The sequence below is a fragment of the Carcharodon carcharias genome, chromosome 6 (assembly GCF_017639515.1).
Source record: "Carcharodon carcharias isolate sCarCar2 chromosome 6, sCarCar2.pri, whole genome shotgun sequence".
Taxonomy (NCBI): domain Eukaryota; kingdom Metazoa; phylum Chordata; class Chondrichthyes; order Lamniformes; family Lamnidae; genus Carcharodon; species Carcharodon carcharias.
Genome location: NC_054472.1, coordinates 13,421,427 through 13,438,920, shown reverse-complemented (window position 1 = coordinate 13,438,920; position 17,494 = coordinate 13,421,427). Strand labels below are relative to the sequence as shown.

At 35.9% G+C, this 17,494-nt stretch overlaps 1 protein-coding gene across 5 annotated transcripts in view; it reads right to left on the bottom strand.

Annotated features, from left to right (window-relative positions):
* Positions 1-17,494, bottom strand: part of atp9b (ATPase phospholipid transporting 9B) — a 273,915-nt gene that overhangs the window by 47,970 nt on the left and 208,451 nt on the right. For all 5 annotated transcript variants that reach the window (XM_041189970.1, XM_041189971.1, XM_041189974.1 and 2 more), the window contains 3 exons: positions 14,945-15,202; positions 1,953-2,114; positions 148-240 (listed from right to left, as the gene is read on the bottom strand). In XM_041189970.1, coding sequence (XP_041045904.1) covers positions 148-240; positions 1,953-2,114; positions 14,945-15,202 — 513 coding nt within the window. The remainder of the gene's footprint in view (positions 1-147; positions 241-1,952; positions 2,115-14,944; positions 15,203-17,494) is intronic.

Genomic DNA, 17,494 nt, shown 5'->3' with positions numbered 1-17,494 from the left:
ATCTGAAGATGCTTAGGTATCCACCGTTCACCAGTCTATTTTAAGTAAGGTCAAGACCCTACTGTTCAGTCACAAAGAATGTTCCCTGCATTCCATTTGGGCTAATTTCTACACTAATATGTCTATTTTTAAGAAATGTGTTCTTACCTCTTCTTCCAGCCAATCATTGTACTGTACAATGCTTGACATTACCACATCAGCTCCTTTCATATAGAATGTGATTTCCCCTGAAGAATCATCCTAAATTTCAAAGTAAAATATAGAGTTCACATTGGAAATTCAGAACCTCATTTGAAAAAAAACTATAACAGACTAACTACCTCTTTTTACTTCCCTCCTCTTTCTAGCCATGTAGGTGACCATGGCTGATATTCTCCTAGTCCCTGACGAGTGCTTCTCTGATCTGAACTGTGATAACTTCCTGCCGTTCTCAGTAAAGCAGAACCTTGTCCTTGCTCAGTGCTTCCTCACCCAATGGCTCTATAAAAAGTAACCTTGCTCTTACACTATTTCTATTCCTAAATTCTAAACCAGGACAATTCTATTAACTGACTGTTAATGTGTGGACAACTTCAGGGAGATGGTGGCAGAGTGGTAATGTCACTGGACTAATAATCTACGAGGTCCAATCACGGGAGTTGTTGAAATTTAAATTCAATTAAAACCTGGAATTGAAACCTAATCTCGGTAATGGTGGCCATGAAAACCACCATAGATTGTTGTAAAAATCAATCTCGTTCACCAATATCCTTTAGGGAAGGAAATCTGCCGTCCTTACCTGGTCTGGCCTATATGTAACTCCAGACCCATGGAAATATAGTTGACTCTTAATTGTCATCTGAAATGGCCTGGTAAGCCACTCAATTCAAAAGGAATTAGGGATGGGCAACAAATGCTGGCCTAGCCAGTGACAGCCACAACCCATGAAAGAATAAAGGAACTGATACTGATGTTTTGCAGTTTAGCTAATCATCAATTGGCATCTGGCACTGAAAAGGATCTTAATCCTCCATTAATTCCTATGATGCCTGTTTCATATTTGGGATCTACACAGGATAGTGTGTTCACGATGACTGTCACCCACCACTTCCATATCAGGCTGTGCTTTCTTTATGATGCAAGATGTGTCGTTACTTGCCTAATATCCAGGTAATCCTACTATCCTCATCACCATCTACCAGAGTTCCTGTTTACTACTCAGTAGCTGTTGCTGGTAAGTAAACATGTGGGAGTATTCACCATCCAGGACCACTCATGCAGAATGGTCACTAGGGTGATGTACCAGAGCACCAACATGAAAAAGTACATTCCAGAAACAAGGGGAAAAAACAGGGTGGGAGGGGTGGGGGGAGGAAGGTGTGGAGAAGAGAGAGATAGAGTGTTGGTCTAAAAGTTTGACATTATGAATGTTTACTTCAGTCGCCTTCAAATACTGTAAAATAAATCATTTGCAATTCTGCAACACTTAAAAGGATTTTAACAATATTATGACCTATAAAGCAAAGCAAGAGGTTCATCAATGCAGGTTATTCAATACAGCATGAAAGACTCTTTAAACAGTTTTGACTTTTGGTTATACAAACCCTTCATTTCTAGCTATTGATGCATAGTTATCTCATTCATATTTGCATTTTACATTATCTCTAGCACCTTTGTTACCAGATGTAGTATCATGTTCGCGTTGTATGATAAGCAGCAATGTGTTGAACCAGTATATTCACTATTATATGAATGTTACATTTTGGTTTCAGGTAGTTTATGCCAGGAGCAGCTGTGGACACCTAGCATGCCTTTGACATTTCATCACATTCAGACAAGGGTGCTAACGGCTTCCTATGTTAATTAAAAGCTGTAAATGAGCTTTAGCTTAAAACAGTTTTACAGGATTTAGCACATAATAAATATTTCAATGTTCCAATGTATTTTTGTCTGCACGTATATATGAAACTCACCCTGACAATGATGCCCATTCTTTTGCTTTCAGATGTGAAAGGAAAAACCTGCAGAATGATGAATGGAAGGATTTGTCCACCAGGGGTCTTCAGCTGCATAGATGAGAGATCTCTGCTCACCAATGTCAGACCCACACTTTGCGTCCACTGTACAAGAGCCACCTAAACAAAGATCAAAGGTCAATCACAATTTTCTGCTCAATACATTGAAGACACCCATACAAGATCGATGGTGATATCTAAATGAGGTTAAATGTCAGAATGCATACCACCCGAGTGAAGAGGACTGTATGCCATGAGGTAATACAAAATAAGCAAAATTCTTTAGAGCAGGTAGAGAATTTATTAAAGAGTTAGATAACTCAAAACTAAAACGTGACTTAAAAATAATGATATACCCAAACTATAAGAAACCCCCTGGGAATACAAAAGGAATCAATTATCACTTGATGTCAGAAGTATAACAACTTTAAATAAACCAACTAAAAATAAGTTTATTCTCATTATGCTGAAACAGCTGAAGTGGCATTTTGACCTATAACAGAACACAATGTTTCTTGTCAGTTTAGTAGAAAAGGAAATGATCTCATAGATCACGTGTTAAACATAGCATGGTGTTAGTCACAGTAGTGCAAATTCTCAGAACATGTTTACCCAAAAACATAAGCAGGTTATTGAGCAAGATCGATTAGTCGCCTATCAAAAAGCAGGGCAGGGCTCAGATTTCCAATACAACAAAATGTATTTACCATAATTAAAACTGAAAAGCATGCAATAAAACCCCTTGCTACTTAACATGTCTGAGCTAATGCGATTAACTTTATGAATGGTCTACTTTATGAGACCTTCCTCCTAAAGTAGCATTTTTGCAAACAACAGCTAAATATGACAAGGTTAGAATTTTAAGCTTTTCTTTCTAATAATTTAATCATTCTCCAAGATTTAAAGTAGCATTTTTGTGTCACATTAATCAAGATAAAGGTCCTTGAATTAGTATTTTTCTATAAACGTTGCTCATTGGGTATGCTTAAGTAATTTCTGTACACTCATTCTCGTGTTTAAAAGTTAGTCAGTAAAATCATTGTAATTACAAGACCATAATTTTTTTTGTGGTAGACTAACTTTTGCACAGGATGTTGTCAGCTGCAAATGATTCAATACTCAAAGATTTATTTCCAATTTGCTCCGTGAAAGGTTACTATTACAACTTGACCTGCAAATTGTATCTCTGCTAATACACTATCATTTAATTTTATGCCCCATTGTACTGAAGAGTAAAGCATGCTATATTTGGTGACTCACATCTGTTTATTATTGAAGCTCTGCTTGGTTTAACAGCCTGTCTGAATTAGAAGCTTTCACTGCAGTTATCTTGGCTTGTTTTACCTGTCCGAAGATCCTACATCACTCCGCTTTATCCATAATTGTCTGGCTAACATACATTAGACATAGAAAACTCGATATTTACCAAAATGACAGGGCGTAGCAAACAATGAGACTTTACTTGCGAGCGATTTTTTTTAAAACAAATCGTAATAAATCTCCTCTTTTTGCTGAAATGAATCAAAGTATCTAATACATTTTTAATTTATGTCGTAAGGAATTATAAATGTGCACAACTTCTAAACATAAGTAATGCTAGCAGAAATATACGCAGTACAAAAGGCTGGCATCCGTTAATATGCACACTTCTAAAAAAAAAATTGGACTCGGTACTTAAACTTTGAATTTAAATCATAGTGAAAATAAATTTCTAATATTCATCTTAAACAAGATAGTTAGGCATTTCACAAATGAGTATGGGTTGGTCAAAATATGATAATTTTTACAAAAAAGCAAGTCAAGAACACAATTCAGTGCAAGTCATATTAATGATGTCAATTATTGCTCTAACATTTGATTTTTCTTCTTGGGATGTCGATGATGGTATTTATTTTCCATTGCTAGTTGTACTGAGGGTCTGTAATCACATTTCAGGGAGGGCAGATAGTGATGGCAAGTCCCTGACTAAAGTACATTAATGAACCAATTGGACTTTTTTTTTAAACAGCAACTCAGTTTTGTGGTCATTTTCCCAGGTATTAGCTCATCAATTACCAGACTGAATTCAATTGCACAACTTGTCATGTTTTTGAACTCATAACCTCTAGCTTAGTACCATAACCACTAGGCTACTGTACCCTGGTGAGTCTCCATGGCATCGGTAGTGACAAGTCAGTGAATGTAGCATTTTATAATGACAGGAGCATTATACAAAGAAACATATAATATAGTTGATCTCCAGTGGCAATAATAATCGTCTCTTCAAAGAACAGTTTCTCTGCTGTTTTGGTACTGACTAATCTGTTTGCATGCTCTCCCTTTTGTTTGCTATCCACTCATTTTCTTTTTGTATAGCTGTCACACATTTTTCTCACTGTATCTTTGCTGGCATTTTGACTTTTTCCAGCTGTCACTTTTTATGCTCTATTTTTTGTGTTGTTCTTAAACACATTCCTTCATTGGTGTAGAGAGAGTGAGAGAGAGCAAGAGAGACAGACAGAGAGAGAGAAAGTTTGGAGGGAGAATATTCGGATCAAGACTGATGGTAGGAGGGGTAGAGCTGGCATTTGGGAGGGCAATGGGAGATAGCACAAATGGTTAGGACAGAGTAGGTGGCAGGGAGGGAAAGAATGAATGAAGGGATAGAGAAAATGTTTGTGGTGCGAGACAGAAGGCTTATTTGCAGTGCACTTTGGATTATTTTAATAAATATGTTGTTACTCCAGCAAGTAAGAATCCCTATTTGATTTGGTCCTGGTATGTCAGACAATTTGGTGACCTAGAAGAAAGAGATTATTTGGGAACATGACAATATAATCACATTCACTGCCTGAACAGAAAAAAGGGAAAAGAAAAATTAAAGGCAAGTAAGCTTACAGAGAGAAAAACAATTTGAAAGATGACAAAGGGCAGCACTACCTTGATTAAATGGAAGGAGAAATTGTCAAACAGAACCAAACAAGGCCAGGGTGATGAGCAAGCAGGGCTTGGTGTAGGATATAAGATGGGCAGCTGAATTTCGGCTAAGCTATATGTGGGGTTTGGAGGGTGGGGGCATTGGAACAGTTGCATTTGGAGGTGACCAAGACACGGATGAGAGAATTATGAATTAAGAACAGCCAGGGTCAATTAGACTTACTTCACAAGTAAATTATGAGTCTATAGTATGGAATAATATTAGGAAGCACTTGGAGAAAATTGAAATAAGAAGGGCTCATTCAGCACCAGCCTCCAAAAGGCGGCTTATGTTGGATGAAACTTTTCTTATTCTTTGAAAAATGTGAGGATTGATAAAGACAAGGCCATGGATGTAACTTACATGGATTTTCATAAAACTTTTGATAGGATACCACATTACAGACCTATGCCAAAGATGGCAACAAATGGAATCAAGGAGAATGTAACCACAAGGACATTAAACTGATTGAAGGGCAACATGAACAGTAGAGTTGAGTGATGTTTCACAGGTGTATTCAGGCTGCTCTTGTTTATTATTTATATATATATATATATATATATATATATATGCACTGCAGATTGAGGACAATATAGCTAAATTTGTTGATAATGTTAAACTGGGGATATGAGTTATGGAAAAACTGCCAGAAAGGCAGGAAGACAGGAAAAACAAATCAGAAGTAGTTTAATGTAGAGAAATATGAAGCAATACATCTTGAAAGTGATAGGGAAAAGGAAACACAGCGTAAATGGTAAGATTTTCAAGACAGGAGTAGACAGCCAAGTGTATGCAGATACAGAGGTCTTTAAAAACTAGCAAGACAAGTTGATATGTCCATAAAATGGGGTTTGTATCTAGAGGCTGGATTCTCTATTCTAAAGAATACAAAAGTACAGAAGTAATATTGTACTTGTCTCAAGGCCTTATTTAGGATTCAGCTGGAGTACTATGTACAGTTCTAGGTATCCCATTAAAAGAGTATAAAGTAATGGAAAAGATGCAGCTTAGATTCACCATGACGTTACCAGGGAAGTGGTTATGAAGAAAGCGGAGAAGCTAAGACTTTTTTTTCCCACTTGAGCAGGTAAGGTTAAAGGTGATCTGACGGAAGTGCTCTGATTATGAAGGGTAATAAGGAAAATAATGATAGATTGTTTCCACTGATTGGTAAGATGGTTACAACAATGCACTATTTTAAAATGATCACAAACAGAATTAAAAGGATGTTTAGAAAAGTATTTCTTTATGGATAGTGACTAAAATTGTGGAAATCGTTGCCATTAACTATTAAAGTAGAATTCACAACAAAACTATTTAAAAATGAATTTAGGTATGGGGAACAAGCAGGAAAGTAATATTAAGACTAGGCGGCTTATATGATGAACACATGGATTTGATGTGCCAAATGTTTAGTTTCTGTACTGTAATTTTTTATGATTCTTATATGACATTTGCAGCCAATCAAAATGTGTGAGGGTAATGCTCTAGAACAACTTATATTTACATTGTGCCTTTAACGTAAAAAAAACTTCCCAAGGCACTTCACAGGAGCATCATAAAACAAAGTATGACACCAGGCCACAAAGGGAGATGTTTGGTCAAAGAGTGCCTTAAAGAGGTAGGCTTTAAGGAGTGCCTTAAAGAGGTAGGCTTTAAGGAGTGCCTTAAAGAGGTAGGCTTTAAGGAGTGCCTTAAAGAGGTAGGCTTTAAGGAGTGCCTTAAAGAGGTAGGCTTTAAGGAGTGCCTTAAAGAGGTAGGCTTTAAGGAGTGCCTTAAAGAGGTAAGCTTTAAGGAGTGCCTTAAAGAGGTAAGCTTTAAGGAGTGTCTTAAAGGTATTAAGGAATGTCTTAAAGAGGTAAGCTTTAAGGAGTGTCTTAAAGAGGTAAGCTTTAAGGAGTGTCTTAAAGAGGTAAGCTTTAAGGAGTGTCTTAAAGAGGTAAGATTTAAGGAGTGTCTTGTAGGAGAAAAGAGAGGTAGAGAGGTGGAGAGGTTTCAGAAGAGAGTTCAAGAGCTTGGGGTTTAGGCAACTGAAGATAAAAGGAATGATTTGCTGTATGTGCATTCTCTATCTGAGGCAGACAGAAGTGGCACCATTTGTATTTAAGGTCAAGAAAATGAGTATCACATCTCAGAGATGATTCATCTGTTTATATTGGAGAATTGTATGCTGCATACTTTTAGATGATGTTTTTTAGTTCTTAACTTAGTCAATCCTCCAGGTACTGTATTCAAGATAATCATTAAACAGGAGTAAATCACTAGAGATCAAATTCCTTTGAATAATGGCCTTTATCTTTGTTGGTAAGTTCCTTCCATGCCTATTAGCACTAGTACAGGTATAGCCTGATAACAAAGCATCTACATCTGCTCCTTGTGGCAATTGCATGGGGCAACAATTCGGTAGTTAGAATTAGACCACCTGTTCTTTTAATAAGAAATACTTGGGGGTAAGGTAATTATGCACCCTTAGTATGGAACATTCCTTTGTTTGAGATTATTTGCCATTAAGCAAATTCTTGTTAGATTTTACCTTCAAAGGCATTTTTAAAACAAACAGGTAAGTACGTGGCAAAGGATTAAAGTCATACAGAAGTGTAAACATGAGATGAGATCAGTGGTAAACATGACTTTTGAAGATGTTATGTGAACAACTGTTATTTGGTAACAAAATATTTATTTTTCAAAAGCACAAGTTCCATTTCACTTTGCTTCTATTTTTTATAGACACTTTTAGCTAAATATATTAAAGTGCAATAGAAATGCCCTCTAACAACTATACAAAGGGATGTCATTGTATGGTTTATCTGTTGACCTCTGGTAAACTAGTAAGGGTGGATTATTACTTTTTATTTAGAGATCTTATGTAAACTGTGCCAGTTCCATCATGTTTATTGTAATTTCTCATGACTACAGCTTTTATAATTCCATTAAAATTTGTTGCAGCTAAGTAACATGTTCATATAATGACACACAGTAAGTATAAGTTAGAGAACTACTTCTGACTTAAACAAAAACAGAATTACCTGGAAAAACTCAGCAGGTCTGGCAGCATCGGCGGAGAAGAGTTGACGTTTTGAGTCCTCATGACCCTTCGACAGAACTTCGGCAGTTCTGTCGAAGGGTCATGAGGACTCAAAACGTCAACTCTTTTCTTCTCCGCCGATGCTGCCAGACCTGCTGAGTTTTTCCAGGTAATTCTGTTTTTGTTTTGGATTTCCAGCATCCACAGTTTTTTGTTTTTATTTTTACTTCTGACTTATTTCACTTTAATCCCTCATCTCCTCACTGCCTTCCTTCTCTCTGTAACTAGTGTCCTAGCAGAGGCTTTCCTTCGTGGCATCAGTGGCAAATGGGTTTTGTGTTGAATTGACAGAAAACATACATGATATGTCATCAGTTTGTTCCAGTTATGAAGTGATTCATCCGTTGACTTGAATTAGAACAATGAAACACTAAGTGTCAGTGGTGGCTTCAAATTTCAGTCAGCACTGGGAATAAGAGCTGACGTGACAACAGTTTTACAGAATGAGTTTTATAGACTTTGCAAAGGAGTTAAGTAGTGTCATGAAACTCAACATTTTTTTCATTATATCACTGTGGTTTATTGTAAAATAGGTTTATGGGTGAGCGTGTGGATGGTTCTGTCTGTGATTTAATTGAATTAGAGCCAGGTAGACTGCAAGCTTAAAATTATCAAAAGTGGTTTGTGGGGGGGGGGGGGGGGGTTAAAAGCATTTGAAATGCTAATGAGTAAACATGGAGTTGAGTAAACATGGATGAGGGCTTAGTGTGAAGGGTGTGAAGGAAATTTGCATTTTTAGATAAGTGAAGGGGTTGTTTGGCTTCAAAGGGATGATAGGATGTTTACAATTAACAAGACAAGCAAGGCCAAGTAGTATGCTTATTTTTTCCCCCAAAGGTACTGACCATATTGGCAACATGAAAGATTTTTATATTATGGGAAAAGTAAATTTCCAAAGACATATTTACAGATTAAAGAAAGAAAAACATATATAAAGAAGGAGGGAAGGTTATGTTGTGGGGCCATGTAAGATCTAAAAGGATCATGTAAAACAGCGTTGGGTAAGCCTCCAGCCACTCCTGAATAAGTTTACTGCATCCAGTAACCAAAGGTGGAGGAAAGCCTTTGGAATTTCACTGTCAAGTGGGTGCTGCGATAAACTTTCTGGCTTGCCTATCTAAATTTAAAATCTATTTTGGACTGTTGTCTTAAAAATAGGGTGTGTGGTTGGGAGTCAGGTTAATTAGGAATGTTGGGATTTGTTATAATGTTAAGTAACTGTAATTGTATCTAAAACAAAAACAAAAATACCTGGAAAAACTCAGCAGGTCTGGCAGCACCTGAGGAGAGGAGCACAGTTAACGTTTCGAGTCCGAATGACCCTTCAACAGAAGTCATTCGGACTTGAAACGTTAACTGTGCTCCTCTCCATAGATGCTGGCAGACCTGCTGAGTTTTTCCAGGTATTTTTGTTTTTGTTCTGGATTTCCAGCATCCGCAGTTTTTTTGCTTTTATCTTACTATAATCGTATCTATGTGCTTGAAATCTTTTCTCTTGTTAATAAATGTTTTAATTTAGTTTTTAAAATCTCCAAAGGTGTTAGTGAGCTCATTACTTCTGAATTCAGGGCCCAAATCTTCTCGTAATCAATACAAATTGCAAAACCATTGTGATAGCGTGGCCAAGTTTCCCTAGTGGGTTTGGTCTGCCTGGCACACATCACCTACCATGTCATAACAGAAGACAATTTTACTTCCTCACATAAGGAAGCCCCTTTATTTCGCCAAAATGTTAACCTTTGACTTTCAGGTTTCGCTTGATTCGTTGTGCATTAGGAATATTTGATCTTTCCTGCATGCCAGAGTCCTGGTTCAGATGGGGATTATTTTCATAAAAAGCTTTCAGTAAACTGTTAACACAAAATGTGTTAAAACACACCAAGTGTCCCTTGCACATGGCATGGTTAGGACATAAATGGTGAAGTGTTTGCCCAAAAAGAGAATTGTTCTAGACTTTTTTGCAAATTTTATAATCGGACTGTACATTATCAGGAATAAATCCCCAGTAACCTATTTTTAATAGGTATCAGAAGAAATGGTACAGTTAATTCTGAAAAAACTGAAAATTTTAAACTGATAAAAATAAAAAGACGACAAAGTTCTGTACATAAGTAAATTAGTTTTTTCCACCTAATCTTAGCTCTCCCAATCTGAGGATATTAACTGCCTTTTGGAGCTGTTTATCCAATGCTATCTTACTCAACTAAGCATTAAACATGTGTTAACCTCAATTTTAAGCATTGGCTGATTGGCTGTGCACAGTCATCACAGCCAAACCTGATCACTGATTCCCCCCAGTCTCATGAGCACTTTCGACAGGTTTTGCTCTATAGCAATCAAGAATGGGCACCCTGATCAGTTCTCAATTTTGAAGTCATGCCGGTGCTGAGGCCAGGTTTAGAGCTCCCTGTCCCTGCTCAGGGTGAGATCAGCTAACTCAGCAAAGGTCAGGTGTCAGGCCCATGGCTTTTGTTGTTTGCCTGGTTCAGCTATTGACTGGATAAACTCACTGAGCTACTGTGGACCCCGTTAATTAATTTTACAATAATGATTCCCAGCAGCATGACCAGCATCTTCACCACCCACTTTCCAAGTATTGCCCAGCATTCCTTAAAACATTGCTTCATAAATTATACGTAAAGTGGTGCTACTTGGTTGTAATTCTGCACAACTCTTCTCAATGCTACAACATTTAAAATCAATAACAGAGTAAGGCGATATCAAAGTGAAAGAAAATTCAAATTATTTCCAGCTAACCTTTAGATACAGTCTTGAATATAAATAACATTGTTAAATCTTATAAAATATATTGCAAAAAACATCAATTGAAAATGTAATTTGGAATATGAATTTTAAATGATGAGTAGAATTATCCTCAAGTTATTTAAATGGGTTGAAATATTCACCTGGAAGTCTTCAAAATGACCCAATATTATTTTCTGTTAACCATCCATAGAATATTGTGCTTGTTACATAAAAAATGGAAATCATAATTTTAAGTAATAGGTTGCGCATTTATGCAATTTGCCATTTAAACTTCCAGATTCTTGACATCTGCAATGTGAGCTTTACCAAAAAGGTGCATTTTCATAGCTCATTAATCACTAAACATTTCACAGCAGTTCTTATTTCGTATAAGACACTAGATGGCGACTTCAACTGCAGCTCTGAAAATAAGTTTAGATTGTTCCAAAGTACAGAAAAGTTGTATTGTGTTGAAATTATGAAAAAAATACTTTAAACTCATTACAATATGGAACGCAGCTAAAATTCATGTTATTGTCAGTACCAATAACTAACATTACCATGATAACAAACTGAAGTCTAAGTATATGGTGAGGAGACAAATGCAAGGTGCAAGACAAATGCATTTACTTTAGTAGATAGTTGTAAAACACATACATTTAAAATATTATGTGGAATTAATATCAGGGCCTTAAGCACTTCAAACCACTGCATAGTGCCTCTGACCTTTTTCAATTTGGTGCCAACTAGCCTGGTGTAGGCACACAGACAACAAATAATTCAATAATTCATTCATTTTATGCAAAGATGACATGAGAAAACAGCTGTGCCTGATTTAAAATTTACACTAGCCATTGTGACTAAAAAATGAATTTTTCCGAGGTTATTTTATTACAATTACCAATTGTATTGTCTCAAATATTTCAAGATAAAAAAAAGAAAAATAAACAAAAATTAATAACACACTAGGATTACCACCTCCTTAGACGAAAAATGAGATGTACAAGGAGCCTCAACATTCTGATGATTTACAGTTAAATACTGCTTTTACAGTTAAGTAGCAGCAGGATATTATTTTTAACGTGAACCCTGTGTCATCTATTGTTCGAGATGCTGAAATCAATCCTGATGCCTAAGTACATTTTCAGCTGCAAAATGTGTACACAGAATTCTTTTTGGGTCATTATTCCTTCAGTCAAAAATATTGCACCTTGACAACACTTCAAAACATATGGGGAATCGGAATACCTTTATTAAAATTAGCCTTTTTCAACAATGTGGCAGCGTTATTTAAAGTCTGTTAGACATTTATTTTCCTAGGATAACAGATGCAGTTAGGAAATGGACAATGATTTCTGTTACAAATATAGCAGCAAAAAAAAAAAACACGTGACTAGTCTCATTTCTACAAGCATGTTATCACTTTATGTATTAACTAAAGCACACCCTGTAACTAAACAGCAACTCGATTTTTGCTGCAAGAGTACCATTATATTTCTTTAATGAAATCCACTTTCTTATTCATTGAACACTGCAAACAATAACCAATAAAATTGCTAGCTCATCAGAAATAGAGCTTTTCACCATTATGTAAAGACTATTTAAATGTTTTTAAAAATAACATGATTTTTCATGAATTTAACAGCGCATCTAAGTTATTGGCACCGTGGAAAGCCTTATATCATTCCTCACAAAATAAATAGCTAGTTTATGAGAATAACCAGTCATTAAAGACCATGACCAATCATTCCCCTTTGACCAAAAGGGATCAAAGGTCTTCAGAGGCACTGTTTAAAGCATGCCGTTGTATTACTAGGCTTGTGACCTTTGCACTTCATCAACCTATCCACTTAGTTTATCTCCTTTTATGCTTGGCCTTTACATTAGGTCAGTGTACCTTTCTGTATTTGAAGAAAATGATGGATCTGGCTCAATGGGTATATACTTAAGACCATTAAGCTGGACTATAATATTTTTTTGTCAATGTCTATGCTAGCTTATTCGGAGACACTGTGTGCTTAATTCGAAACACTGTACCACTGGAGCTCCTGCGCTCACACAACAAAATGAAATATTGATCACTTATCAGAAATACAAAGCATAACTAAATTTTACATTAGAAATGAGACAAACATAATGGGAAGATGTTTGACTCCAAATTAAATAATTAATGCATTAAACTCATTTCTATAGTTTGTGTTGAAAACATCAATGTGAAACAATAAGGGCATAAGTTTCAAATTATAAAAAAAAGATAGTATTCATGTACACTGTCTCAATTTTGGTTAAATGGTTTTACTTTTAAAAATCTTGCATATTCTTAAATACGATCAGGCTTACAATGATAGACATACATTTGGACTTTTTAAAAATATTAACATTTGAACTTAAAATTCAACTAGGAAAAACAGTTCAAGGATGAAATATTTGTAATTTTTTTCTTAACAGGTTGAGATAAAAATGAGTGTTCTGTGTTCATATACCATTAGGTAGAGTTATTTCCAGTGGTTTACCAGATCACAATTTTCATGTTTATTCTCATAACAATGCAGTTAGGGAGTTGTAGTATTAAAATCATATTTTCATAGTTCTGTGTTTTCAGATGCTAACTGAAGTTTCAAAATAATAAAAAGGTCGAGGTATTCTGGAACAAGTTAATATTGATGTCAAAACTGAAATCTCGAACTATACACAAAAACCCTGACATTCTGCTATTCTACAGCTCATAAATCATAACAGTATTAAACACTTAAGAACCATCACCTATATTTCTTGTAATCATGTTAATCTGGATTGAACATTTGCTCCTGTTACATTAAATTTGATCTTTCCTATACATCTCCTATCTCTAAAAGGTCTCAAGCTTGACCCCATTTTCGACTTGGTTGTTCATGCTCCCTGCAGTGGAGCTCAATTGAAATTTTCACTAAGTAGTTATCACTGCTGGACAAGTCTCATTAAGAAACTGCTCACTGACAGAAATCTCATCCTGTCCTTCAGTGTGATCTTGGGACAGAGTAAGAGGGAAAACTATTGCTTTTAAAAAACAAACAATGGTATAAGATAAAGCATAAAGGAACAATGAAATTGTAATCTCAAACAGTTAGGAAAACAAGAGATGAATTTAAAGCCAAAAGAAACAGAAAACATAACTGAAGTGATACAGAAGAAAGAAAAAGAAATTGGAAAATACAAAAGTAAAACAACATAAAAGAAACATTGGAAAAATAAAAGGGGGGGTGGTGTCAAGAAAAAAAGCTCATAGTTAGGCAGGTTTTATAGTTTGTGTGTTTCAGGGAGCAAAAGGCACAGGTGCTATATATTTTGGATAAATCATCTTTTTTTCCTTCAAGGATCATAATTTCAAATTATTCTTACCCCTTTTACTTGCTTCACAAACATATCAAACTAAAAATGCATTGACAATTCACTTCAAACTTACACTGAAGCAAAGGAACAAAGCTTTGCCTGCCTTAAAGTACACAGACAAATCAAAATGCAAATTTATGTGAACCAGAAGGTATTGTGCATAAACCCACGGCTAGGTTTACAATACTGAAAGAATTTAGTTGCACCTAAGGCTCATGCAGATTGTTAGCTTTCTTCAGTCAACACTGAAGATAAAATGGGTGCCAGTGGTTTCTCTGTAAAGAGATAATATTGCTTACTTAGAAAAACCTCATTCGGCCAACATTGAATGATTTAAAAGGGAGACATCAATTGAACAATTTTGCTAAATAAAGCTCCAGGGCACAATAGCTTTTTCAATAAAATATGCTTTTAGAATGGTGCTTCAGTGATTGTGAAACACTGGCATCATCTATCATTCTAAGTACAAACATATTCAATAAGTTAAACGATGATCCACTTAGATTTTTCCCCTTGGATTTCAAGGCATGTAATTTCAATGTACATTGCATCAATATGGGTCCTTAAAGTTATGAAAAAGGCCTTTTTTGTTTCTCCACTGAAATCACTGAGAAAACACAACGAAAATGCCTTAAATATGTAACCCAGTCACAATTTAATTCAATTTGGTTGCTATCTTAAAGCCAATACCTGTGGTAGTGAATAACTTAGTTCCAAATTTATTGAATTTCAGATATTTGAAATATCTCAATTTTAGCAATTTCATAAACATAAATAACTAATGTAGAAACTGACCTCATCAGGACTGGAGGCTTGGTATGTGCGGTTTTCATCACTGAAATCCTGGTCAGCCTCAGCATATTCTGTTTCTCCATTCACCCCTGCACGTGATTCATAGACAGGTGTAACGTTGTGACACAGAGCAATGGCTTTTACAGCTTCATGTATGCGACTGTGGACAGATTTCCGAACTTTTGGAGCAGAGGAAGTGGTTTTGCTGGATGAGGCAGTACTGGCACTACTTCCTGTCGAATAACTGTGTGAACTATTTCCCTTAGGAGGAAAAAAAAAATATACAGTCAAGTTTTCCATCATCTTCCAGACAATACAAATCCTATTTCAGTCCTGGCCCAAAGTTTATTTAGCATGTTGGTACTAAGATACAAGGGGAAAAATGTGGACCAATACTCTGAAACTCAACTTACGCCATATTGCTCTCACTGCAAACACCACCAATATAAGCGAATTGTAATCTCAGCACTTCAGATTACTATTATACAGCTGAACATGCTCTTGGCAAATATATCCTAGGTCTGCTATTACAAAATTAGTACCACTTGGCATTTTTCACAGTTCACACACTCAATGCTTTATTGAAACCCTGATGACAAAAAATATCAATTTTTACCCAAATTTAGGACTTTGTGTCAAAGGCCAAAATATCCATGCACTAATGGTAAAATTAGATAGGTTATGAAGCCTCAAGCCAAAGGTGTGTAACCACACTAGGTCATCATGACCCCATTTTGATAAAGTTGTCAAAGCTGCATACTGTATTTGGACACATCAATAACTGAATTTAAAAAAAATTACACAAAACTGCTCTTCCCCGTTTTCATTTAGATTTCTTCAAAAACAGATCCCAGTTAATCTCCAATTCCATATATCCATAGTACAAGGATATTATACCAGCTCAAGCCATATGAGCTCGTTTAAAAATGGGTCTTCCTGAAGGTGAATATTGAGAGCTATCTTCCATCTATCTTCCAAAATTCAAAAGCTCATCAACAGCACAATTCAACTGCCAAAACACACTTATGGTAAGCAAGCTGAAGAGCCATACTGCTGACTCTTGAACTTGAAGGTACAATATGTACGAAAGAAGTACCTTGCCTTTTTTCTACAATGCTCTTATCCCATTTCACTGCTTTCCTTTCTTTTAAATTTTACCTTAAATGCATAAAAAAGCTTTCTATTGATAATGGAGTAAGGGGTCATAGCAGGCACCTTCTCAAATTAGATATTAAAATGTGATTGGGGGCCAGGGTTGGACAGTGACTATGATTTAGAAACAATTAGAGTAAATATAAGTACCAAATATCCTATATTAAACTGAGCATTGTTAGCTGTATTGCACCAGCAGAGCAATTAACTCGCATTCAGCACATAAAAATGTAAAGCTCTGTATTAACTGGCATTTAAACTTCCCTACGTACTACAAGCAGGTTGAGCTGTTGCACACAGCAACTGCATAGCAACTTTACAGTTTGGGGACAGAAGACCAAATACAAGCAGCGGTGTGACTCTGCAAGTGACACCTCACCTACAGGCATAGCAAATTTTACAGCCCAAAACCTACCTTCCTCATTGAAGGAGGAGCACAAGAGAAAGGAGCATTATAATAACTGGAAAGGAATTTTTATTTTTTTTTAAAAAGTAGCAGTTTATGCAAATAAAAAAAGCCAGAAGAAGTTCCAAATAAATTGGATACATACAAGTATGCACACATTCCTATTTAACAGAAACTTAAAAATCCTTTTCACTCATCTCAATACACAGAAGACAACAAGCAAAAATAGCATAAATGACACAACCTCCATAACTCCTTTGTCACATTAGATTGTTGGAGTCATGCTGCGTCTTTTACAAGCACCAACTCCGCACTGTCATGTATATAAGCTAAAACTCCAATAAGATCCAGCTGCTTCTGACAGAATTTATCTCCTCCAGTGAAGCAGATCATTTTCCATTATTAACCTCCTACCCAGTGAAGGCCTTCTGGCCAGGATGTGAAATGACATACACCCCTGATCCCACCATCTCTATCAACCACTTTTCTGTTAACTTTAAGCTGACCTTACCTCATTCCATTTTAACCAGTCTCTTGTTGCCTGGGTGTGCTAAATTACTGAACCGTGAACTTTCTGCCCATCAAATTACAGTGTTGCCTAATAAAAGGTTTAACTTTTTACTCATCTGACAGCCTCTTCAGCTTCTGGAATAAGACTGCATTTGTATTCTTCCAACGCTGATGCTGATCTAACAGCAAATAAATTAAGCTGATTTACTCATTCTGCATTATGCTATGTGTATTGATGCTGGTATAATTTAATTTCACACAAATTTCATTAAAGATTATGCCCTGTGTCACAAAATGTTTCCAGTGGGGAAATATAATCAATTTACAATAGATTGACCATAGATCTTTTAGACTATCATATTACATAAAAAAATTGGTGGATGCAATCAATGTCAAATCAAAAATGCCAGATCCGCTAACTGACTGACAATTATATCAAAATTAATTATATCACATGCACCATTTGCAGATGTTCCTTTCACAGT